Below are 24,973 nucleotides of genomic sequence, written 5' to 3'. Positions count from 1 at the left end.
AAATCGTAGACCTCCACAAGTCTGGTTCATCCTTGGGAGCAATTTCCAAATGCCTGAAGGTACCTTGTTCATCTATACAAACAATAGTATGCAAGTATAAATACCATGGGACCACGCAGCCGTCATACCGCTCAGGAAGGAGAGGTGTTCTGTCTCTTAGAGATGAACGTACTTTGGTGCGAAAAGTGCAAATCAATCCCAGAACAACAGCAAAGGACCTTGTGAAGATGCTGGAGGAAACGGGTACAAAAGCATCTATATCCACAGTAAAACGAGTCCTACATCGACATAACCTGAAAGGCAGCTCAGCTAGGAAGAAACAACTGCTCCCAAACTGCCATAAAACAGCCAGACTATGGTTTGCAACTGCACATGGGGACAAAGATCGTACTTTTTGGAGAAATGTCCTCTGGTCTGATGAAACAAAAATAGAACTGTTTGGCCTTAATGACCACTGTGATGTTTGGAGGAAAAGGGGGAGGCTTGCAAGCCGAAGTGGGGTGGGGGAGTGCTTTGCTGCAGGAGGGACTGCTGCACTTCACAAAATAGATCATGAGGAAGGACAATTATGTGGATATATTGAAGCAACATCTCAAGACATTAGTCAGGAAGTTAAAGCTTGGTTGCAAATGGGTCTTCCAAATGGACAATGACCCCAAGCATACTTCCAACTTTGTGGAAAATGGCTTAAGGACAACAAAGTCAAGGTATTGGAGTGGCCATCACAAAGCCCTGACCTCATCCTATAGAAAATCTGTGGGCTTAACTGAAAAAAGCATGTGCAAGCAAGGAGGCCTTCAAACCTGAGTTACACCAGCTCTGTCAGGAGGAATGGGCCAAAATTCACCCAACTTATTGTGGGAAGCTTGTGGAAGGCTACCTGAAACGTTTGACCCAAAATAAACAATTTAAAAGCAATGCTACCAAATACTAAATGAGTGTATGTAAACTTCTGACCCACTGGGAATGTGATGAAAGAAATAAAAGCTGAAATAAATCATTCTCTCTACAATTATTCTGACATTTCACATTCTTAAAATAAAGTGGTGATCCTAACTGACCTAAGACAGGGAAAGTTTACTAGGATTAAATGTCAGGAATTGTGAAACTGAGTTTAAATGTATTTGGCTAAGGTGTATGTAAACTTATGACTTCAACTGTGTGTAGTCAATAGGGAGATTTGTGTGCTCTCTTCATCTGGTATAGGATACCCTTTTGGCTTCATAGCTTAACCAGAGGTCTGAGACATGATGTCTGGGGGCCCAATTGCAGCCATCTAATCTAATGTGTACCTCAAAGATTCAATCAATTCTGGTTTGGCAATGTGGTAATTGCTATACTGTGAGCCTGTACTATATATTGAAAATAAGATTTTCTTATAAAAACAACGGGCCACTCGCTAAAATTACTTTGGAGGCCCCTGGTTTAGACTGAATATTAGCATGAGATTCATGTCAAAGAAAAGTTGATTAGCTGGGCCAAGCCATATCAAAGTGTTTGGAGTACCAGTGGCGGGTGAACAAGACAGTTGGAGAGGTTGCGGGACAGCAGCAACCACTCTGAACAAGACAGTTGGAGAGGTTGAGGGACAGCAGCAACCACTCTGAACAAGATTACCAACACCATCCCTGACAAGCAGAATCAATTTACTTAGGCAAAGCCAGTAAACAGTTCACTTTTGGGCCTCCCAGGTGGCACAGTGGTCTATGGCACTGCATCGCAGCGCTAGCTGTGCCACCAGAGACTCTGGGTTCGCGCCCAGGCTCTGTTGCAGCCGGCTGCGACTGGGAGGTCCGTGGGGCGACGCACAATTGGCCTAGCGTTGTCCGAGTTAGGGATGGCTTGTCTCATCCTTGTCTCACCACGCACCACGCAGTGCGCGCTAACCAAGGTCGCCAGGTGCACGGTGTTTCCTCCGACACATTGGTGCGGCTGGCTTCCGGGTTGGATGCGCGCTGTGTTAAGAAGCAGGCTTGGTTGGGTTGTGTTTCGGAGGACGCATGACTTTCGACCTTCGTCTCTCCCGAGCCCGTACGGGAGTTGTAGCGAGACAAGATAATAACTACTAATAATTGGATACTACGAAATTGGGGAGAAAAAGGGGGTAAAATTCAACAAAAAACAACAACAAAAAACTGTTTACTTTCCTGACACAAGTTACTAGAGAAACCCACCAATCAGGTTCCCTTCCCCACCCCCTCTCTCTATCAACCACCTTTAGTTGGGCCTCTCTCTCGTATTACTGGATACAGCTGCTTCCTTTTCCCAGGAAACTCTTTAGAGACCCCCCACACACACACCCATCTAATCCCCCCTCCAAACCAGACCCCCCCACCCCTCCCCCACATACCTCCAGTATAACACATCTGTTTATCTGGGTTGGGTGGGGTTTGGGGGCTACAGGTTGTCACATCAACCTAAATCTATAGTATACACACTGATAGGGCGTTGACCGTCTCCTTGTGTGCGATTGTCTCGCAAAGAGCTGTGTCAATGAGCAAAAACATTGGTGGTGAGCATTACAGTACATTACTTTTACGTGTGCCCCAGTGATACTACGGCCAAGTAGGTAGGCGTTTTAGATGTAACTTTTTAGTAGCAGGGAGTTTTAACGTGAGCAGGTTTCCTGCCAAACCAGATTTCCTTAGATCCACCCAGAATGTTACAATGTGAAAAGGCAAACAGATAGTCAGAGACCACTTCAATGCATTGTCTGTGCAAACTACATAAAATGGTTGAGCGAGCCATGTTTATATGGCTGTTTACGATGTTTCTTCATTCGTAACTCTTGGATCATTGGACACAAGATAAGCAACATGTTCATTTCTGAATGCTCTAACTACTGTGTGCAGGTCAAGCTTGTCGTGTGCCTGTTGGGTTAAACACACACACACACAAAAAAAACTATCATGAATAATTCCAGCACAGGTAGCTGGAATTGGTACTCAAACCAGTTAAGAAAAACAACAGAAACCGGAGTCCCATGCAAATCATCATGGCACCGGCGAGAAGTGTCACGTAGCACATAATTGGGCCTAGCTATTGAACCCTATTCCCCACATGGATATTGAGAGGGAACTGCATTTAAGCTGATGTGTCGTACAAACACTTACCCATCCTTTCACACCTGACAATCACCTCCGGGCAGGGCTGACACACACACACACACACACACACACACACACACACACACACACACACACACACACACACACACACACACACACACACACACACACACACACACACGAGTGGGGGATGGGAGGGAAAGGTCAGGAGGGGGAGTGAGCAAACATGCAGCTTGACTTCACCAGTGTGAGAAGGTTCTAGATATGGTTTGTGAACATCGGTACATGATGGTTCATATTCAAATAGTGCATTGTTCCTAGCTGTATCCCTCCTCTGCTAGCTTTCTGCGTTTTCACATGGCTGTCAAGTGAACAAGGACAGTTCAACACCACAATGTGGTGCTGGCTGTTCCCTTTCACTCATTATCACACTCATACACACTCAACTCAAAGAGATATAAAACCACAGTTGCAAATAAGAAACCACATTAATGGAAATAAATCACAGTGAGGTAAGGAAGCTAAAGAGCTAACGCTACACTAGCTGAGTTTGCTAGCATTGAATTAAAAATAAAAAAACGTTCTGAATTTATCCATTTGAGTTGGCGTGTAGAAAACAGATAAATCATTGTGTTGAGTATAATACCCTTATTTTATGCTACGGCCTACTATATTACGTTACACAACTAAGAGCTTACCTTTATTTTTCCCTAAGAAAAAAAATATCATAATTGTGTATATTTTGTGCCTTCTAGAGAATATTTCCACTCAAGAGGAAAATAATTTGTACAAGTCAAGTCAAAGTTTTACTTGGCTGCAAGAACAGGAAATTAAGACTACATGGTAGCCTGGCGGGCAGGAGCATAAACGAAAGGTCACTGGATCGAATCCTCGAGCCGACATGGTACAAATCTGTCGTTCTGCCTCTGAGCAAGGCAGTTAACCCCCAAATACAACTGCGCCCCGGGCGCCGATGACATGGATGTCGATTTAAGGCAGCCCCCCCGCACCTCTCTGCATCAGAGGGGTTGGGTTAAATGCGGAAGACAAATTTCAGTTAAATGCATTCAGTTGTAGAACTGGTATCCCCCTTTCCCATAATCTAAGCTCAAGAAGAAGGAAACAGCAAAGTATACTGTAGTTTATTTTTGAAGTGAAAATAAGGAGCTAATACCTACAGGGTAAAGTGACTTGCAGAATATACCAAAGTAGTATGTAAATAAAGATTAACGTCTTCCAAAATCATCCCCAGTCTGTACCTCTTTCTAGTGTCGTGCGAAGACATAACACAGTAAGAAAGATTTCACACTTGCGGATGGTCAATGAATGAATAGCTAGAGAAGTTCCACTCTGTATTTGAATGAGACCGAAACTAGTCTATTTGACTTTCCAGTCTCTCTCTCTCTCCTCTTTCTACACCCAAACAAATACAGAAACCTATGCATGATCAGGCATTTACTCTTTTAAAACCAGAGAACAAACTCAGCCTTTCTGAGCACTATACCTACAGAGACAGAATCCACTGCCAAACATGCTCCAACACATCTTAATCCTGACTGAATTCCCAATCTTTAAATCCAAGATTCACCTTATGAACAGAGGGTTGGGGCACAATCAAAGGACTAAGACGCAGGGAAGTAAGCATTTCGTTGAACGGTGTATACCATGTGTATCCTGTACATAATAGAACTTAAAACTGAAACTGAAATACTCAGAAGCAAAAACAAAAGCTGTTTCTCGTAGTGAGTATTGCTGCATTTTCTAAGAACTGAAGAGAGTTGAGAGGACTGGCAAAATAACGTCCAAGGAATTGATTTGTGTGGATTAAGAGTAACGGTGATAGCTCATGTAATATGTTTGAATTCTGCCAATTAGTGTAGTCAATAAAATAACTACATTTAAATGATGAAAGTAATCCTAAATAGGGCCTATGGCAAAGTAATAATCATGTCTTTCATTGTACATATTTACATTTTAAGTGAAATGAGAGTGAACACCACTTGACCATACATGACATGAAAATAGAATGAACAATATTCAAATGATACATGTATCCCATTCCCATTAACCCCAGCTGTTCTTACACACAGCCAGTACAGACGTTGATAATGAATGTAGAATAGTTGGTAGCTTGTGAGAGCCTCTACATGGCTAACTGCATGGATGATGTATTAAAGGCCTAACCTTACTACACTTAAATGATAATGCCAGAGAAGCCGATGTTTGGAGGATATATTGGCATGGGTGTCGTTAGGCCCGAGACGAAGTTGAGGCCTGGCAAACCGTGCCAATATATCCTCCAAACAACAGCTTACCAACCTATTCAAATAATGATTCACATATTTTCATGAAACACCTTATTTAGATTAATTTATTCACACCATTTCATCATTCCACGAGATATAGTCCTGACACAAGTCTGAGGTTGCTACCCAAGCCATCTGGTCATTCATTCTATTGGTTTGGTTGCCAAAAACACGACCCAGTTGTGAAGACTTTCAGTCCTGCATCTATGGATGCGACCCAATCGTTTCTTCTAAATGTTCTTTTGTCATACTGGCTGGCAATGTTCTTATCCCTTGCTTGCTAGCTAGCCAACTATGGCTAACGTACAGTCACGTCAAAAAGCGCATTCAAAATAACAGCAAAATAGCTGCATTTGCATTTGTTAAAGCTGTTTTCTAGTGACATTTATTTGGATACATTCATAAGAATGAGCTAATGATGCGCGATTTCACCTGGCATAGAAAATGTACTCTCTCATCAGAGAAGCTAGCCAACAACACAGCTATCACAATCACCTCAAACTGAAGCTGAAAAGACAGCTGCATTTAGTTTCATTTGACCTGTTTCATATTGACATTTCTTTGTTTATATCCATACAAATTACGCCGATTCATGATTTCAACTGGCTGAGAAATGCTGCCTGCCTGTCTGTCTCGTCTCCCGACCCCTACACGTACATTATTATGGGACAGCTGTAGATCGAATTTCATTATTGAAACAATGTTGTAAATGTCAGACAGACAGCAAGGTTTAAACAAATCTCCGCTATTGAAAACCAAATTCTAGTCTAAAAGAAATGGGAAATAATGCTTTTTAAGTGGAGATAAAGTTTATAAATTGTCTGGCTGGGCTGAAGAGACAGTGGATTGCGCAGTGAGATGGAACAGAGTAAAAAGGCATTTCAACGTCAGTTTTAGCTGGAGGTAATTTCTGGATTAGACACCGGCTGGAATGCGGTTTTAACCAATCAGCGTCCAAGATTAGACCCACCCATTGTATAAAGTCTAATGAATAGTATCATATTTATAAATTACAAAGAAGGTAGGGCAGAACTGTGAGCAAGCTGCAGTTTCACATGGCAGCTATGTGAGTGGGTGGGGAAATGTTTTATTGGCACGAACAAGAACAGGTTCTAAGAACGACAACATCACCTAACAAAACAAAGAGGTCCTTTATATAGATTAGAACCTTTCCACACTACATTACCACGTTAGAGACTGATAAGCGTAATTAACCCCAAAAAGGCCCAAAATTTCTACTTAGCAACGAGATAAACATCTAATGACTATTCATGCGCAAGCTGGAAGCATTTATTCAGCGCCAGTGGAGATTAAGTGATAATGTTGTCTCTAAACGTTAGAGAGATGGAGACAGAGATAGTAGCGAAACTCAGGGTTCAAGCCAGTGTCACGAAACAAACCAGAGCCTGCGTCACCTAACAGGACCAGCAGACAATCTGGAGGGAACAGAAGACGTTATGTCTGGAGAGAAAGGCTCCAGTTGTTTGTGCAACAGAGGGCTGGGGTAAGGCGCCTCAAGTGTCAATCAGAATGATTGATGGCTTGGGCTATCACGGTAATGGTTGACGACAGCCCAGGTCCTTCCCCCTCAGCAGCCCTTTCCATGGGGCTCTTTAGGGAAGGAGATGTCCTGGTCGCGTGACCAGACCATCCAGATCAATAGGTTGTATGGGTGAACGTTTAACCTCTGCTGACCCTTGATTTGTCCTCTCCTTGTCAGCTGTCCTCCCCCATGTTGTGGAGATTGAGTTAAAGGACAAAGAGAGGAACCATAGAGGTGGTAGGTGTGCAACTCAGCCTGGACTTGGCAAGCCCACCTCCTACCAAGACAAAACAGCTGACAAAGACCCACCATTGTCATATAAAGATCAGGGGGAGTCATGACACTGTCCACTGTTTTGACTTGAATCCTAAACATCTTCCAGATGTAAATGGGATCCAAACAAGGTGTGGGCTTGCTAATCTCACACATCGTGCTTTGTATGAATGTCACGCTCATAATGGGTCTTTACGGATTAAATTGTAAATTCATATTTTACCCTATTGACCTTTTCCTATCACACCAATCTATTTCAAATAAGGTGGATTCAAAAATGCGAGGCAGTGTGAAACACTAATACATATCTTTGTATTATTGCTCAAGGTCACATTCTAGGCTTTCATACAGTAAGGTGGGGAGAAGCAAATGGAGACAGAGTTTAAGCCTTGTATAGAAATGTATAGATTAGACACTACAAAAGACACAAGGCATCCACAAAGACAGATGTATGGCTTGAGAAGTCCAGCAATGTCAACCCTTTTAGTTTTTTAATTGCTTTAAGCCAATAAAGGAAATGCAAGTTGTGTAATCTCAGTCCACTCCCTGACAATGTATTAGCAGACAACTCACGGTTATGCCTAAATCAAATCAAGTTATGAAGAAATACAAGACTAGACTTTTCAGAATCAGAGGGGTCGGGTTAAATGCGGAAGACACATTTCAGTTGGACAACTGACTAGGTTTCCCTTTCAAACCAAATACAAAAAAGTTCAAGCACTAAAATGGGAACACGCAAAAAAGTGCTGGCCTTTATGCAATCTTTGTTTACATTCCTGCTACTAGCTACCCCCCTTTGACGCCATATTCAGCGCCTGCCAATTTCCAGTTCTGACATCAGCTGCACAGCAACTAGAAGCTGGACACTTTCCAACACTCTACTTCATAGCCAAAGGCCAGTATTCACTACACTTGTACTGCTTGGCTGTTGTTCAAACTGTAGCTCCTCCCTGCTCTCTCCCTCCCACACCCTTTAGTTACAACCCTGAATTTCTCCTTGATTCAAGAAGACTTTAATAGGGCTTCCCATGTCGCGGTTTATTTTGTTTTCCTTCCATTGTTTTTTTGTGGGATGCCAAGTTCCATTAACCCTGTTCCTTCTTTGTGTTAAACGGAGCCTGGCGCACACCCAAAGGTTCACCAGGGCACTTTAAGGCAGATCTGTAGAAAAATTCAGTTGTCCAACTGTCTTCAGCATATGCTCCTCCAATGGTCTGTTGTGCACTATACAAAATGGTTGGGTCACAAGTAAATGCTGTGCGAACTGGACGCAATACTTCACTGACTTTGCTCCAAGATTTGATTTCATTTATTTATAAATCAGGCCAATGGACTACATTTGTATGAGCAAATATGTATAGGCTAAATGGTTTCAGAGAGGCAAACTGTTTCACAGTGGTTCACACCAAAGGCAAAATGCAAAAAGTCACATTTGAGCAAGACTGTGTGTATTACAAGGATGTTTCACTAATATTCAGAGTCATTGGCTGATCAATATCATGTTTTTAGGAGTTAGGCCTAAATGTAGAAGTCTGTTAAATTATATTAAAAGCTAAACCCCAGGATATAGTGAAATTGTTTTTTTTAGACAGTTCATATTTATTTTAGAATATTTATTTTTATTTGTTACAATAAATAAACAGCAGCTGGTAAACACCAAGTCATACAAAATAAATAACGGTTTGAAAAAGTACTGAGATAAGCTAAAACACAAAACTGCATGGCAGTTGCTTTTGACACTAACAAGTAGGCTGGCAAAGCTATAGGCTACATGTATTTTGTCATTTGAGCGCTGACTAAACAGTCAGGAAGAAACTGTTAACACATTTCAGAGGCGAACATTAAGGAATGCCATCGGTATAGGAGTTGTATCAGCAGAATCGTGCTGGCGAGCAATCCCAATAAGTGGCACTCTGTATTGGCTCCAATTCGCCCTTCATTTCCTGTGGTCACTACCCTTCCCCCATTCCATGTGTGTGCATGCAAATCAATATTTAATGCCAACTCCCTGATAATAGGGAGTGGAATGAATTTTTAAAGAGATACCCTCTTTACTGTCCATCTGTGTTCCGTCTTCCCTGCTGTGTGTCTTCAAAAATACAGAAGGAGAGAGACAAGAGCGGGCACAAAGGTTTTATTTGCTTCAGGAGTTTTCTAGCCTGAGAATGATAGTGTAATGGGAGAAGGGTTAGACAATGGACAGTCGGGAGGTCAACACAATTATTTCTGAGGCACTCTCCGCCTTGTTTGTGGACAAGCAGCAGATTCCCCTTCAACACAATGACTGTTGTGATTAGTCAACTTTAAGGAACGTGGTAATTGTTATCCTAAAAGGTCCCAAAAATTTACAAAAATCCCTGATAGTGGTTTCGTCTGGAAATCGTTAAGTTAACCGTTAATATTGTTACTTCTCTCTATTTAAAAAGTGCTTGCAATGATCTTTGAATTGGACATGTTTGTTATAGAGGTCTGAATACACTTCATGCTGTCATCATAATTAAAACATGTTTCAAGGTGTTTGAACAAATAGAAGAGGTTAATATGTATGTCTACACACTAGCTGCAGGGTTAAGTCAGTTCTGAACAGGAAGGTAAAAACATGGAGTTTACCCTCTCATGGTTCTACAGTGCATCCATTTTATGCTAAATATTTTGCTGTGCGACCTAGACTTAATTTAGGAGCAAAAGTGCGCCTAGAAAAATCTAAGATTCTAGCTTTAATATTTTCTAATATTTTTCATTGTGCTCCTAAATTCCTCTGCGTGCGCCTACATTTTCCAACTTAGGCGCACACGTGCTCCTTGTAAAAAAAAAAAAGGTCCGTGTAGAGACCTGCCTCTGGTGAATGAGCACCAAGGCTGCTTCTGAAATGGCACCCTATTCCCTACATAGTGCACTACTTCCCGGGCAAAAGTAGTACAGTGAACAGGGTGCCATTTTGGACATAACACAGGTACATTTTCACTGTGGAAGTAGCCCCAAAAGCACCAGATTCTCACCTCATGTGATTGTGATAATGGACGGTTATGATGACCTATGCCTTATCAGATGTCAAATAGTAACAAATACATGTAGGCCTACAGGTTGGTGGAGAAACAAAAAGTTAAAGATTCTCCCTCGTGTTTGAGGGAGTGAACAACTCCGAATGGAATAAGAGGGCTGGGTAGTAGTAAAACAAGTGTTGTCATATACAAATATCTGAGGATAGGTGTATGTATAGATGCCAGGGGGTGGGGATGGGTCTCACTAACATAACACAGCTCAAATGGCACTATACCAGGGGCAAATCAGTTTAACTGGCAAACATTATCCACCGCTGGTATAATTTGATATCCACCCAATGAATAATTTTTTAAATTCATCTGCCTCTGGCAGATATAGTCTATCAGAGGCTACTGGCAACCTGCCTAGAAATGTTGATTCATTAATGACCACATATTTTATCAGACCTCCGCCCAGACCCCATTGAGGCTGATTTAGTCAGACCTTTCTTCAGCCAAGAGGATGGACACTCCTATGTTCCATGACCAGGTTTGACTAAAGGCAGCTATAACACTGGCTTTCATGTAACATGGACATCCATAATACGCTCACCTGCATGTCTAGTTTGTATGTAGGGCCCACATATCAGATTGGAATGGTTCCAACTGGCACAGACTGATAGAGACATGCAGCATTCTGAGAGAGTCTGGGTCCAGAGTGGACAGATTATCACGCTCCCTCAGGCACATTCCAACTGCCTCCACCCACCTACCCAAAATAAACTCTACAGTCTTAACCCCTTCCTCCCCAGGGAGAGGCACAGACCATCACAATACCATCACAAGAAAAACACATTTAACGGGGGGGGGGGGGGGGGGTAGGCAAAGAAAAAAAAACATCCTGGCAATCTTAATTATTAACTGTCAACAATGTTCATCCTTTCTGAGGTAACCATGATATAACTAGGATCATTTCAGCAACACTAACCATGTTTCCATCCACAGTTTTTATGCGAATTAAGTCATACCGTATAGAATAAAATCCCGACAGCTGTGATGGAAACAGGAAGTTTCGATACAATTTTCTAAATGCCGACAGATCATTTGTTTGTTTGACGCGGTGGGATTTTTTTTTGTGTGTGTCTGCAAAATGTGTTATGCGAGAAATGGCGGTGGAAATGCCTTTATGTGCAAGTATTACACAGCGCTCCTTTCCAATAAATATCAAGGGTCTTATTCTGGTGACATGACGATCGATGCTTGACAGCCTTTTAACAAACACAAATATTCTCTCTTATCCATAATAGTCTCACCATGTAGACTGTATCCGCAAACCGCCGGCTAGATCGCATGTGCCGAGACCAGAGTAGGCACATTTGCTATTTGTGACAGAACTGTAGAGTTGAAAATGCGATGGAAACTTCCGATTTTTTATTCGGTACATAAAAACTTAAGGGAAAAGGGACATTTTTCAGGACTAGGTCATCACGCGCTGATTTCTATCTGCAACAAGTCAATTTGGTGGAAATCCACCACTGGTGGAAAAAACGTGAATATACACACAGGGTAGTCCCTCGCCAAATGGATGGAAACCTAGCTACTGACATTTCCTGATAACATGTACTACAACATGAAAATGCATCACATGTCGCAGTGGGTCTTATAACACTGTCAAACATTTGTTGAAAGCAACAATTTAAGTAACTCACATTAAAAAGGCACATATCCTTTTAGATAAACTCATAAGACGTATAATTATGGTTAAAAAAAGATCTAGTTACACTGTAATATGACCAAATACACAAAATCCCCTATACATTACCACCATTTTTGTGTCATTATTACATAACTTCCGAAGTCTGATCAAATAATGACAATCTGTGTAGCAAACTTGCATTTCTAATATACCCTGTGGCAGCGTTTACAGCGGCTAAATGTACTACTGTGCTCAACTACAGCTGCTCATACCCAAAATCCTTTACAGTAAACACGAGACTGCAAAGGAAGGTTAAAGGTAGACTCCGCAATATGACATCCTCATACACAACTAGGCGTCTTCCTGCTTACATCAACAGAATTGAAATTTGACAAGACTCTTTCCAATGTGAGCATACCTCAATGGAGGGAGGGTGCAAATGGAAGAGCCCAGCTGTGTATGATGATATCATACTACTACTGAGTGTACTATAACATTTACATTTTTGTCATTTAGCAGACTCTCTATCCAGAGTATATCAAATCAAATGTATTTGTCACATACACGTGGTTAGCAGATGTTAATGCGAGTGTAGCGAAATGCTTGTGCTTCTAGTTCCGACAATGCAGTAGTAACCAACGAGTAATCTGACCTAACAATTCCAAAACTACTACCTTATACACACAAGTGTAAAGGGATAAAGAATATGTACATAAAGATATATGAATGAGTGATGGTACAGAACGGCATAGGCAAGATGCAGTAGATGGTATCGAGTACAGTATATACATATGGGATGAGTAATGTAGGGTATGTAAACAAAGCAACATGGGTTAAGTGACGTGCTACAGGGCTCATGACAGATTTTTCACTTAGTCGTCTGGTTGATTTAAAACAGCAACCTTTCGGTTACTGGCCCAACGTCCGCCCCCCCCCCCCCCCCCCCCCCCCGAGTCCTACCTGTCTGAACTGCTCTTCGTAGGTCCAGTCCCCATGGTCCAGGCCACCCAGCTGGCTCTGGGATCCGTGTGGGGGGAGGATGGCCGCTCGGGGCTCCTGGTCTGGGTCGGTGCTGGGCCGGGCCGGCTTCAGCAGCTGGGAGTGGGGGTGCAGCTGGCGGTGAGGCAGCAGCAGGATGCCCTTCCCCGGGGCCACCGCCTCTCGGCCTGTAGTTAGGCCCTCGTTGACTAGCTCGTCCTCGTAGTCCTCCTCCATCTCCCCCTCAAAGTCCTCCTCATCCCACTTCTGCTTTCTGCAGCCGAGAGAAAAGCCATGTTACAACATCCGTACACAAAATGGCATATACCTGAAACATACCTGTATACTGGTGCACTTGTGTAACCAGTAAGGGCAATGATCACATTCAATGGAAAGCTAGCTAACACACCATTGAAACTTTAAAAAGGTGTTGCATTATATAGGCTAAATGGTAAAGATTGAGGAAATGTGTATGAAACGCTCACCCATTACAAGTGAACAAAGACCAGACAAAACCCTAGACCAGAGCAAAGCACCAGAGCACCAGAGCAAAGCAAGTCAGACATTCAAGGTGAAATGAAGACAACAGGGTAGAAGAATGAGGCAGTCCTACTCACATCTGCTCCTCTTCCACAGAGTCCATCATATCCTTGTACTGCTCCTCTCCTTTCTCATCCTCGTCATCCTCCTCCTGTCCCTTAATGCTGCGCTCTGAAGTGGGGCTGTCTGAGGCCCTCTGCAGCCCTGCCGCCACTGCTCTCATGGCTGCCAGCGCCGCCATCTGGGCGTGCTCCGTCTCGGGGGCAGGGCTTCCCATCAGCTCGTCCCCAATGCGGGCGGAGGTACATCCATGACCCTGCAGAGCGCCACCCTGCTGCAGCTGTTGCTGCTCCAGTTCCATCAGCAACTTGGCCCTCTGCTGCCTGTGAAGATTCTCCATCACGGCTTGAAGCTTCATCTCAAGGGAAAGTGATGCACCAGTCAGTGGTCTCCTTCCCCTCCCCCTGAACAGCTCCAGTCACAGGGGCCGGTGTGGGCTGCCACCTCTCTAAGTCCTGATGCTGAGGGGCTGGATAGAAGGCCTGACCAACTAACTCAGCGGCTGCAGAGCTCTTTTGACGGGTAGGTTCTTGAAGAGTGGGAAGGGTGCGAGACATACACTCGGACACTGTCCACAGCTCCCGAGCCGGAAGACTCTTGTGCCGTTTCTCAGTGCAGGGAAGGTCAGTGAAGTCTCACCACTTAGCAGAGTCCATGTGAGTGCTGTACTTAAGAACTAGTGGCTGAAGATCTCTCTATGTGGACTTCACCGGAAGGGATTTACCAGGGCCTGTGGGAAAGAGACAAACACATGTGAGACAAAGCACCAGCCACTGCTTCAACATTTTTCACATGTTGGTAAGCACATACAGTACCTGTCAAAAGTTTAGACACCTACTCATTCAAGGGTTGTTCTTTATTTTTACTATTTTCTATATTGTAGAATAATAGTGAAGACATCAACACTATGAAATAACAAATATGGAATCAGGTAGTAACCAAAATAAAGTGTTAAACAAATCAAAATATATTTTCTATTTGAGATTCTTCAAAGTAGCCACCCTTTGCCTTGATGACAGATTTGCACACACTTGGCATTCTCTCAACCAGCTTTATGAGGTAGTCATCTGGAATGCATTTCAATTAACAGGTGTGCCTTGTTAAAAGTTAATTTGTGGAATTTCTTTCCTTCTTAATGCATTTGAGCCAATCAGTTGTGTTGTGACAAGGTAGAGGTGGTGTACAGAAGATAGCCCTATTTGGTAAAAGACCAAATCCATATTATGGCAAGAACAGCTCAAATAAGCAAAGAGAAACGACAATCCATCATTACTTTAAGACATGAAGGCCAGTCAATTCGGAAAATGTCTATGCATGCCAACCATGTGATCTCAATCAGTTTCATGGGAAGATGCATTTAGATCTTGAGTTAAGCTACAGCAGGGTTTCCCCAAAGTCGGTCCTCGGGCCCCCCTGGGTACATGTTTTCCACTACACAGGTTTTCAAATTACCAACTCATCATCAAGCTTTGATTGGTTGAATCAGTTGAATAGTGCCAAGGGGGGGGGGGGGGGGGGGGGGGCATAACCAAGTTTATTTTGCCTAGTGGTGCGCTCTGTTGAGTATTGGCCACCAGTCGAACAATCATTATAAAATCGTATCATTAAAGATGTGGTATTTTTGTTTTAAAGTAACGTTATACTATGCTATTATATTCGGTTCTGTTATGTTGAATACGGTCATTATGTGATCTTTCAGACATTGATTCAGCTTTCTTAAATGAGCACCATTCGCCAGAGTAGTCTGTTCTCTGGGTAGCCGAACGAGTAGAGACGGTGTGCAAAGTAAAGAATCCTGCACATGCGCAGAAGCTTCTGACCTTTAGCTGTCGGGAAGAGGGGTCTAGAGAAGTTGGATCCGCAGCCACTCAGTTTCTTTTAAAACGACAGGGTCTGACTGTATTAGGGTTGACAATTTTCTCTTAAATCACCCATAACTCTCCTTGTGACAGGGATGAATGGAGGAAGGGAAATTGAATACAAGCTTAACAAAAAATGTAAACTAGCCTATCTCTCTATGGGTAACAGGCTCAACGTGTTATGCTCATCAGCTTTTACACTATGATTGAGTGTTTTACCAACATTTACACACACAATGGCTGAAGGACATAAAATGCACCCTATTCATGGTAGGACATATTTTTGGTCAGAAATTCAAATATAAGGGGGAAATCCATGATACAGCCCCGATTTGCATGACCAGTACGTAATTTGTCCAATAAACATTACTCAGTATTTTCTAGGATGACTAAGATCTATTTGTACTTTACTCAAATGACTCACATGGACAGCAATTCATAGTGAGACATACCAGATTTGGCTCCTACAGTGCCTTCAGAAAGTATTCATACCCCTTGACTTACTCCACATTTAGTTTTGTTACAGCCTGAATTCAAAATGGATTCAATATGATTTTTTTTCTCGCCCATCTACAACCAATACCCCATAATGACAAAGTGAAAATATGTTTTTATAAATTGCTTTACATTTATTGAAAAGTAAATACAGAAATGTCTCATTTACATAAGTATTCACACCCCTGAGTCAATACATGTTAGAATCCCCTTTGGCAGCGAAAGAGTCTTTCTGTGTAAGAGCTTTTCACACCTGGATTGTGCAACATTTGCCCATATTTTTATTTTTCAAAATGATTCTGTTAAATTGGTCATTGATCATTGCTAGACAATCATTTTCAGGTCTTTCCATAGATTTTCAAGTAGATTTAAGTCAAAAACTGTAACTCGGACATATTCACTGTCTTCCTGGTAACCATCAAATGTGGAAAAAGTCAAGGGGGGTGTGAATACTTTCTGAAGGCACTGTAGTTGCTTCTATGGTCTACATTTTGATTGAACAAGGCCTAGGTCACATCTAGGTCAGAACAAAGATAAGCTTTACACATGTTGCTCTAGAAACAAGAGCACACACTGACAGGGATATGAAGACAGATTCTCCAAGCAGGTGTTGAACAGACTAGGTTGCCTCTGGAATGACACCCTGGCCAATGCCCTGTACTGCACTGCTTTGGACCACAGGCCTATGACTCCAGTCATGATAGTGTTCACGATGAATGTGCTTCTCTTACTCATTAAAACAATATGCTGCTTTCATATTGGATTCACTGTATTTTGCCTGTAAATGTTTTTTTGACCAATGCTTATGTGACTCCCTTACAAACAGGCCCATTTTATACCACTTTCTTGCCTGCATACTCATTTTATACCTCCCATGACCATGCTGGGATGCCGGGGAGGAGTGGTAGTAGTGGTGTGCAGATGTGGGTGGGCGTCTATTTTAATAAATCCATTGAATATACACCATCCATTATTCATTTGTTTAGGCCGGTCCTAAGAAACATAAGACTAATAAACTGTATTTTCAAAACAATGAAATGGCATGGTTTGATTTGAACTCTTCTACACCCAAACTGATTAAATCAATAGTTCATTATTTTGTTCATTAAAACAGACAAGACACACCTACCCCGATCACAGTCAACACACATGTCTTGTAGTAAGAACATAATGGAATATAACAGAATAAAATACAAATAATATTTTTCCCGACTGAAAATAATAGGAATTATATTTTCAAAAGCTGTCTTGTGTTCATATTTCACGACCTCCGTTGGCTTTTGGAGTTGCCTATACGCGATCGGGCAAAATAGTAGGCCTACACTTGATTTGGGCTACATTATTGCATGCTAAATGTTTCTGATCAGTGATAGATGAGCAAACGAATAGATGAGCTATACCACCTCCACTTGTTTACCGAAATGATTACTAGGTCGTTATGTTACGGTGCGTGAATGAGGACCCAAAAGCGAATCAACTTAAACAGAGCTTCTTTAATTACCAAACATAGGTAGGCTCAGATGGACCGGCAGATTCCGACAGGACAGGACAAGGTTACAGCAAACATGACGGCAGTCTGGTTCAGGCATGAATGACACAAACAAACAAGAATCCGACAAGGACAGGAGCAGAAACAGAGAGAGATATAGGGACCTAATCAGAGGGAAAAAGGGAACAGGTGGGGAACGGGGTGAATGGGTAGTTAGAGGAGACAAGGGACAGCTGGGGGAAAGCGGGGGAGAAAAGGTAACCTAACACGACCAGCAGAGGGAGACAGGGTGAAGGGGAAAGGACAGAGACAAGACAACATGACAGTACATGACAGTACCCCCCCACTCACCGAGCGCCTCCTGGCGCACTCGAGGAGGAAACCTGGCGGCAACGGAGGAAATCATCAATCAGCGCACGGTCCAGCACGTCCCGAGAGGGAACCCAACTCCTCTCCTCAGGGCCGTACCCCTCCCAGTCAACTAGGTACTGATGACCACGGCCCCGAGGACGCATGTCCAAGATTTTACGGACCCTGTAGATAGGTGCGCCCTCGACAAGGATGGGGGGGGGGGGGGGGAAGACGAGCGGGGGCGCGAAGAACGGGCTTAACACAGGAGACATGGAAGACCGGGTGGACGCGACGAAGATATCGCGGAAGAAGAAGTCGCACTGCGACAGGATTAATGACCTGAGAGATACGGAATGGACCAATGAACCGCGGGGTCAACTTGCGAGAAGCCGTCTTAAGGGGAAGGTTCTGAGTGGAGAGCCAAACTCTCTGACCGCGACAATATCTAGGGCTCTTCGTTCTACGCTTATTAGCAGCTCTCACAGTCTGCGCCCTATAACGGCAAAGTGCAGACCTGACCCTCTTCCAGGTGCGCTCGCAACGTTGGACAAAAGCCTGAGCGGAGGGGACGCTGGACTCGGCGAACTGAGATGAGAACAACGGAGGCTGGTACCCGAGGCTACTCTAAAAAGGAGATAGCCCGGTCGCAGACGAAGGAAGCGAGTTGTGGGCGTATTCTGCCCAGGGGAGCTGTTCTGACCAAGACGCAGGGTTGCGAAAAGAAAGACTGCGTAAGATGCGACCAATAGTCTGATTGGCCCGTTCTGCTTGACCGTTAGACTGGGGGTGAAAGCCGGAAGAGAGACTGACGGAAGCCCCAATCAAACGGCAAAACTCCCTCCAAAATTGAGACGTGAATTGCGGACCTCTGTCCGAAACGACGTCTGACGGAAGGCCATGAATTCTGAACACATTCTCGATGATGATTTGTGCCGTCTCTTTAGCAGAAGGAAGCTTAGCAAGGGGAATGAAATGAGCCGCCTTAGAGAACCTATCGACAACCGTAAGAATAACAGTCTTCCCCGCTGACGAAGGCAGTCCGGTGACAAAATCTAAGGCGATGTGAGACCACGGTCGAGAGGGAATAGGAAGCGGCCTGAGACGGCCGGCAGGAGGAGAGTTACCGGACTTAGTCTGCGCGCAGACCGAGCAAGCAGCCACGAAACGACGCGTGTCATGCTCCCGGGTGGGCCACCAGAAACGCTGGCGAATGGAAGCAAGCGTACCCCGAACGCCAGGGTGGCCGGCTAACTTGGCAGAGTGAGCCCACTGAAGAACGGCCAGACGAGTAGGAACGGGAACGAAAAGAAGGTTCCTAGGACAAGCGCGCGGCGACGGAGTTTGAGTGAGTGCTTGCTTTACCTGCCTCTCAATTCCCCAGACAGTCAACCCGACAACACGCCCCTCAGGGAGAATCCCCTCGGGGTCAGTGGAGGCTACTGAAGAACTGAAGAGACGAGACAAAGCATCAGGCTTGGTGTTCTTAGAGCCCGGACGATAAGAAATCACGAACTCGAAACGAGCGAAAAACAGCGCCCAACGCGCCTGACGCGCATTAAGTCGTTTGGCAGAACGGATGTACTCAAGGTTCCTATGGTCAGTCCAAACGACAAAAGGAACGGTCGCCCCCTCCAACCACTGTCGCCATTCGCCTAGGGCTAACCGGATGGCGAGCAGTTCGCGGTTACCCACATCATAGTTACGTTCCGACGGCGACAGGCGATGAGAAAAATACGCGCATGGGTGGACCTTGTCGTCAGAGAGGGAGCGCTGAGAAAGGATGGCTCCCACTCCCACCTCTGACGCGTCAACCTCGACAACGAACTGTCTAGAGACGTCAGGTGTAACAAGGATAGGAGCGGATGTAAAACGATTCTTGAGGAGATCAAAAGCTCCCTGGGCGGAAACGGACCACTTAAAGCACGTCTTGACAGAAGTAAGGGCTGTGAGAGGAGCTGCCACCTGACCGAAATTACGGATGAAACGACGATAGAAGTTCGCGAAGCCGAGAAAGCGCTGCAGCTCGACGCGTGACTTAGGGACGGGCCAATCAATGACAGCTTGGACCTTAGCGGGATCCATCTTAATGCCTTCAGCGGAAATAACAGAACCGAGAAATGTGACGGAGGAGGCATGAAAAGTGCACTTCTCAGCCTTCACAAAAAGACAATTCTCTAAAAGGCGCTGGAGGACACGTCGAACGTGCTGAACATGAATCTGGAGTGACGGTGAAAAAATCAGGATATCGTCAAGGTAAACGAAAACAAAGATGTTCAGCATGTCTCTCAGGACATCATTGACTAATGCCTGAAAGACAGCTGGAGCGTTAGCGAGGCCGAAAGGAAGAACCCGGTATTCAAAGTGCCCTAACGGAGTGTTAAACGCCGTCTTCCACTCGTCCCCCTCCCTGATGCGCACGAGATGGTAAGCGTTACGAAGGTCCAACTTAGTGAAAAACCTGGCTCCCTGCAGGATCTCGAAGGCTGAAGACATAAGAGGAAGCGGATAACGATTCTTCACTGTTATGTCATTCAGCCCTCGATAATCTATGCAGGGGCGCAGAGACCCGTCCTTCTTCTTGACAAAAAAAAACCCCGCTCCGGCGGGAGAGGAGGAGGGGACTATGGTACCGGCGTCAAGAGCTACAGACAAATAATCTTCGAGAGCCTTACGTTCGGGAGCCGACAGAGAGTATAGTCTACCCCGGGGGGGGGTGGTTCCCGGAAGGAGATCAATACTACAATCATACGACCGGTGTGGAGGAAGAGAGGTGGCCCTGGACCGACTGAACACCGTGCGCAGATCGTGATATTCCTCCGGCACCCCTGTCAAATCACCAGGCTCCTCCTGTGAAGAAGAGACAGAGGAAACAGGAGGGATAGCAGACATTAAACATTTCACATGACAAGAGACGTTCCAGGAGAGGATAGAATTACTAGACCAATTAATGGAAGGATTATGACAAACTAGCCAGGGATGGCCCAAAACAACAGGTGTAAAAGGTGAACGAAAAATTAAAAAAGAAATGGTTTCACTATGATTACCAGAAACAGTGAGGGTTAAAGGTAGCGTCTCACGCTGAATCCTGGGGAGAGGACTACCATCCAGGGCGAACAAGGCCGTGGGCTCCTTTAACTGTCTGAGAGGAATGTCATGTTCCCGAGCCCAGGTCTCGTCCATAAAACAGCCCTCCGCCCCAGAGTCTATTAAGGCAGTGCAGGAAGCTGACGAACCGGTCCAGCGTAGATGGACCGACAAGGTAGTGCAGGATCTTGAAGGAGAGACAGGAGTAGTAGCGCTCACCAGTAGCCCTCCGCTTACTGACGAGCTCTGGCCTTTTACTGGACATGAAGTGACAAAATGACCAGCGGAACCGCAATAGAGACAGAGGCGGTTGGTGATTCTCCGTTCCCTCTCCTTAGTCGAGATGCGGATACCTCCCAGCTGCATGGGCTCAGCACCCGAGCCGGCAGAGGAAGATGGTAGTGATGCGGAGAGGGAGGCGACGGAGAGCGCGAGCTCCTTTCCACGAGCTCGGTGACGAAGATCAACCCGTCGCTCAATGCGAATAGCGAGTTCAATCAAGGAATCCACGCTGGAAGGAACCTCCCGGGAGAGAATCTCATCCTTTACCTCTGCGCGGAAACCCTCCAGAAGGCGAGCGAGCAAGGCCGGCTCGTTCCAGCCACTGGAGACAGCAAGAGTGCGAAACTCAATAGAGTAGTCTGTTATGGATCGATTGCCTTGACATAGGGAAGACAGGGCCCTGGAAGCCTCCTCCCCAAAAACAGATCGATCAAAAACCCGTATCATCTCCTCCTTAAAGTCTTGATACTGGTTAGTACACTCAGCCCTTGCCTCCCAGATTGCCGTGCCCCACTCACGAGCCCGTCCAATAAGGAGAGATATGACGTAGGCGACACGAGCAGTGCTCCTGGAGTAAGTGTTGGGCTGGAGAGAAAACACAATATCACACTGGGTGAGGAACGAGCGGCATTCAGTGGGCTCCCCAGAGTAACACGGCGGGTTATTGATTCTGGGCTCCGGAGATTCGAAAGCCCTGGAAGTGGCCGGTGGATCGAGGCGGAGATGGTGAACCTGTTCTGTGAGGTTGGAGACTTGGGTGGCCAGGGTCTCAACGGCATGTCGAGCAGCAGACAATTCCTGCTTGTGTCTGCCTAGCATCGCTCCCTGGATCTCGACGGCTGAGTGGAGAGGATCCGAAGTCGCTGGGTCCATTCTTGGTCGGATTCTTCTGTTACGGTGCGTGAATGAGGACCCAAAAGCGAATCAACTTAAACAGAGCTTCTTTAATTACCAAACATAGGTAGGCTCAGATGGACCGGCAGATTCCGACAGGACAGGACAAGGTTACAGCAAACATGACGGCAGTCTGGTTCAGGCATGAATGACACAAACAAACAAGAATCCGACAAGGACAGGAGCAGAAACAGAGAGAGATATAGGGACCTAATCAGAGGGAAAAAGGGAACAGGTGGGGAACGGGGTGAATGGGTAGTTAGAGGAGACAAGGGACAGCTGGGGGAAAGCGGGGGAGAAAAGGTAACCTAACACGACCAGCAGAGGGAGACAGGGTGAAGGGGAAAGGACAGAGACAAGACAACATGACAGTACATGACACGTTAAGCAGAAATCAAAAAGTTTTGGCTTTGATCCCGGCAATACCTTTCAGATATAAGGAAAGGGCAGAAAAGAAAGTTGGCGGTATGGTAAAGTTGGCAGAAAAACGTCTTAGTATGAATGGGATAATAAAGTGACTAAAACAGCACTGGCAAACCTCTTTGTCCCTTCTATGGGCTTGTGTGTCAGGAGACAAGAAATAAACACCAGATGAACAGTTGTATTAGCAGAGGTGAGAGACATTCAATATCGATTCACGCAACATTATTTTCTGGCACAGAGGGCAACTGTGTCACTGCAGTTGTTGGATCCAAAAGAGTAACAATAGAACATCATACAATACATGGCCAAAAGTATGTAGACATGCTCGTCGAACATCTCATGCCAAAATCATGGGCATTAATAAGGAGTTGGTCCTCCTTTTTCTACTATAACAGGCTCCACTCTTCTGCGAAGGCTTTTCACTAGATGTTGGAACATTGCTGCGGGGACTTGCTTCCATTCAGCCACGAGCATTAGTGAAGTCAGGTGCTAATGTTGGGGGATTAGGCCTGGCTTGCAGTCAGCGTTCCAATTTATCCAAAAGGGGTTTGATGGGGTTGAGGTCAGGGCTCTGTGCAGGCCAGTCAAGTTCTTCCACAACGATCTCGACAAACCGTTTCAGATTTACCTTCACTGGAACTAAGGGGCCAAGCTCAAACCATTATTCCTCTTCCACCAAACTCTACAGTTGGCACTAAGCATTGGGGCAGGTAGTGTTCTGTATCTGACAAACCCAGATTAGTCCGTCGGACTGCCAGATGGTGAAGCGTGATTCATCACTCTAGAGAACGCGTTTCCACTGCTCCAGAGTCCAATGGCGGTGACCTTTACACCACTCCAACCGACGCATGGCATTGCGCATGGTGATCTTAGGCTTGTGTGCGACTGCTCGGCCATACTTTTGGCCATATAGCGTATCATATTGTATCAAGTTCTATAGCACTATGGTAACAAGTATCTTGTCTGTTTATTGCAACCATTAAACTAGACTAGGGGTTACAGACCAAAACTGTGTTGCTATTACATTCTAAACATACATGTTAAAATCATCAACAGTCAAATGCATTGACCATAATTATTTATCTTACGCCAATTTGCAGCCCCCAATGTTTCACAATACAGTTTCATAAGCCAGTGGTTAAGTCCAATTCAAAACTGACTGCTTCACGACTGAGTGGTTCTCTAAAATTTTGCACAAAATGTGCTTCCTTATATTTGGAAATATTCCATTACAGAGACACACCATAGTAGAACAGCAAACTGCTTTCAAGGTCTTTGCTGTTCCTGATTAAAATACATTGAATTGTGGGAGGTGTTAGTGGTTTCTCTGCTTCAAATGCCTTTTTTGGTGGCCAACATCTTTGATTTCCCACAGACATGGCAAGATAGAGTGAGGACTGTATGTTAGATCATTCATTCATCATTCTGATTGTCAATAGGGAACGTTGAAGCGCTGCATCACATTCACCACCATTATATAAATAACTTTGGGACTATGTCAATGATTCGTGTGATTGCATAATAATGCCATTATCATTCATCTTTGTTATGCAAAATGGATGTAGGCGTGGTCAGCCTTCTGGTGCAAACAAGTTATTTTGCGTCACAGGTGGTGAATGGCTAGGGCAAACTGAGTAACTTCAGTATACTGCTCTACACAACACACAATGTGAACCACAACCTTGAGTCAATCACAGTATCATTGCAACCTATTGAAATGTATTTTGGCTTCAAACTACAGCAATGGACACCCATAAGTGATCTGACCATAGGGTTATTGTTAGAGGCTAGATGAAACAGGATGAGGGGGGGGAACTGCCACGAAGCCAACCGGGTAGACAGCCGGTTTAAAAGAAGGATAAGGGACGAATGATGAGAGCTATTGGGTTAATCCTCTGGTTACCTACTGGCACAGAGACTGAGGGAGGGGTGAGGGTGGAAGATTGTGAGGTCTGAACAAACAGGACAAAGAGATAAGGAAAGCGCTAAGGGTCTAATTCCAACGTGATAAAGGGTCTCTGCCACCTCACATAAAGCGTGCTCTAATATTCAACTATAGTCTCCTAAAGAACGCATGAGACAGTACAGAGCACTAATATTGTGCATTGTTAACATTTGTAATTTGCAGTGTATATTTAACCGGCAAGCTGGTATTGGACAGAAAAGCACTAGTTGAGTTTGGAAGTGTGTAGGGATCTCTCCAACATATTCTGAGACTACAGACCACATCTTGACATCTCCTTTTTTGCTTAGAATAAAGGTGGAGGCCTTTTGCAGACCAGATAACCACCATAAAACACAAGGTCCATTTCTAAAACCTGGTCAATAGTGCTGGTCTTGATTACTGGTATGTGGTATTCTGTCACATTCCTCCAGGTATTACCTCTGGAGAGAATAACACTGCTTCTATTGAGCCCATTACACTAACAACAAGATCATTCAGGAAGTGTCACCCGCACTTTCCACCAACCTCTTCCACAATACATTCAGCATGGGGCTCAAATCTCAAATCTGATTAGCAAAGCCAGCCATTAAATTATGTTGGTCAAATTTCAGAATAATCGTAATCCAATGATCTCCTTATTATAAAAGTTTAGAGGAATTTTGGGGGAGTTTTCAATCAAACACACAAATTCAGCCATTTTGAAAAT

At 44.5% G+C, this 24,973-nt stretch overlaps 1 protein-coding gene and 1 pseudogene across 1 annotated transcript in view; both read right to left on the bottom strand.

Moving 5' to 3' along the window:
* Positions 1-24,973, bottom strand: part of LOC110524163 (AT-rich interactive domain-containing protein 3A) — a 46,420-nt gene that overhangs the window by 12,517 nt on the left and 8,930 nt on the right. Inside the window, exons 2-3 of the mRNA XM_021603549.2 lie at positions 13,463-14,175; positions 12,828-13,119 (exon numbers count right to left, since the gene is read on the bottom strand). Of these exons, the coding sequence (XP_021459224.2) occupies positions 12,828-13,119; positions 13,463-13,803 (633 nt within the window). The 5' untranslated portion in view covers positions 13,804-14,175. The remainder of the gene's footprint in view (positions 1-12,827; positions 13,120-13,462; positions 14,176-24,973) is intronic.
* The window catches only part of LOC110522978, a 28,751-nt pseudogene continuing 17,582 nt past the window's right edge, over positions 13,805-24,973 (bottom strand).

The sequence above is a fragment of the Oncorhynchus mykiss genome, chromosome 5, assembly GCF_013265735.2.
Source record: "Oncorhynchus mykiss isolate Arlee chromosome 5, USDA_OmykA_1.1, whole genome shotgun sequence".
NCBI classification, from domain to species: Eukaryota; Metazoa; Chordata; class Actinopteri; order Salmoniformes; family Salmonidae; genus Oncorhynchus; species Oncorhynchus mykiss.
This window is presented reverse-complemented; position numbering and strand designations above follow the sequence as displayed.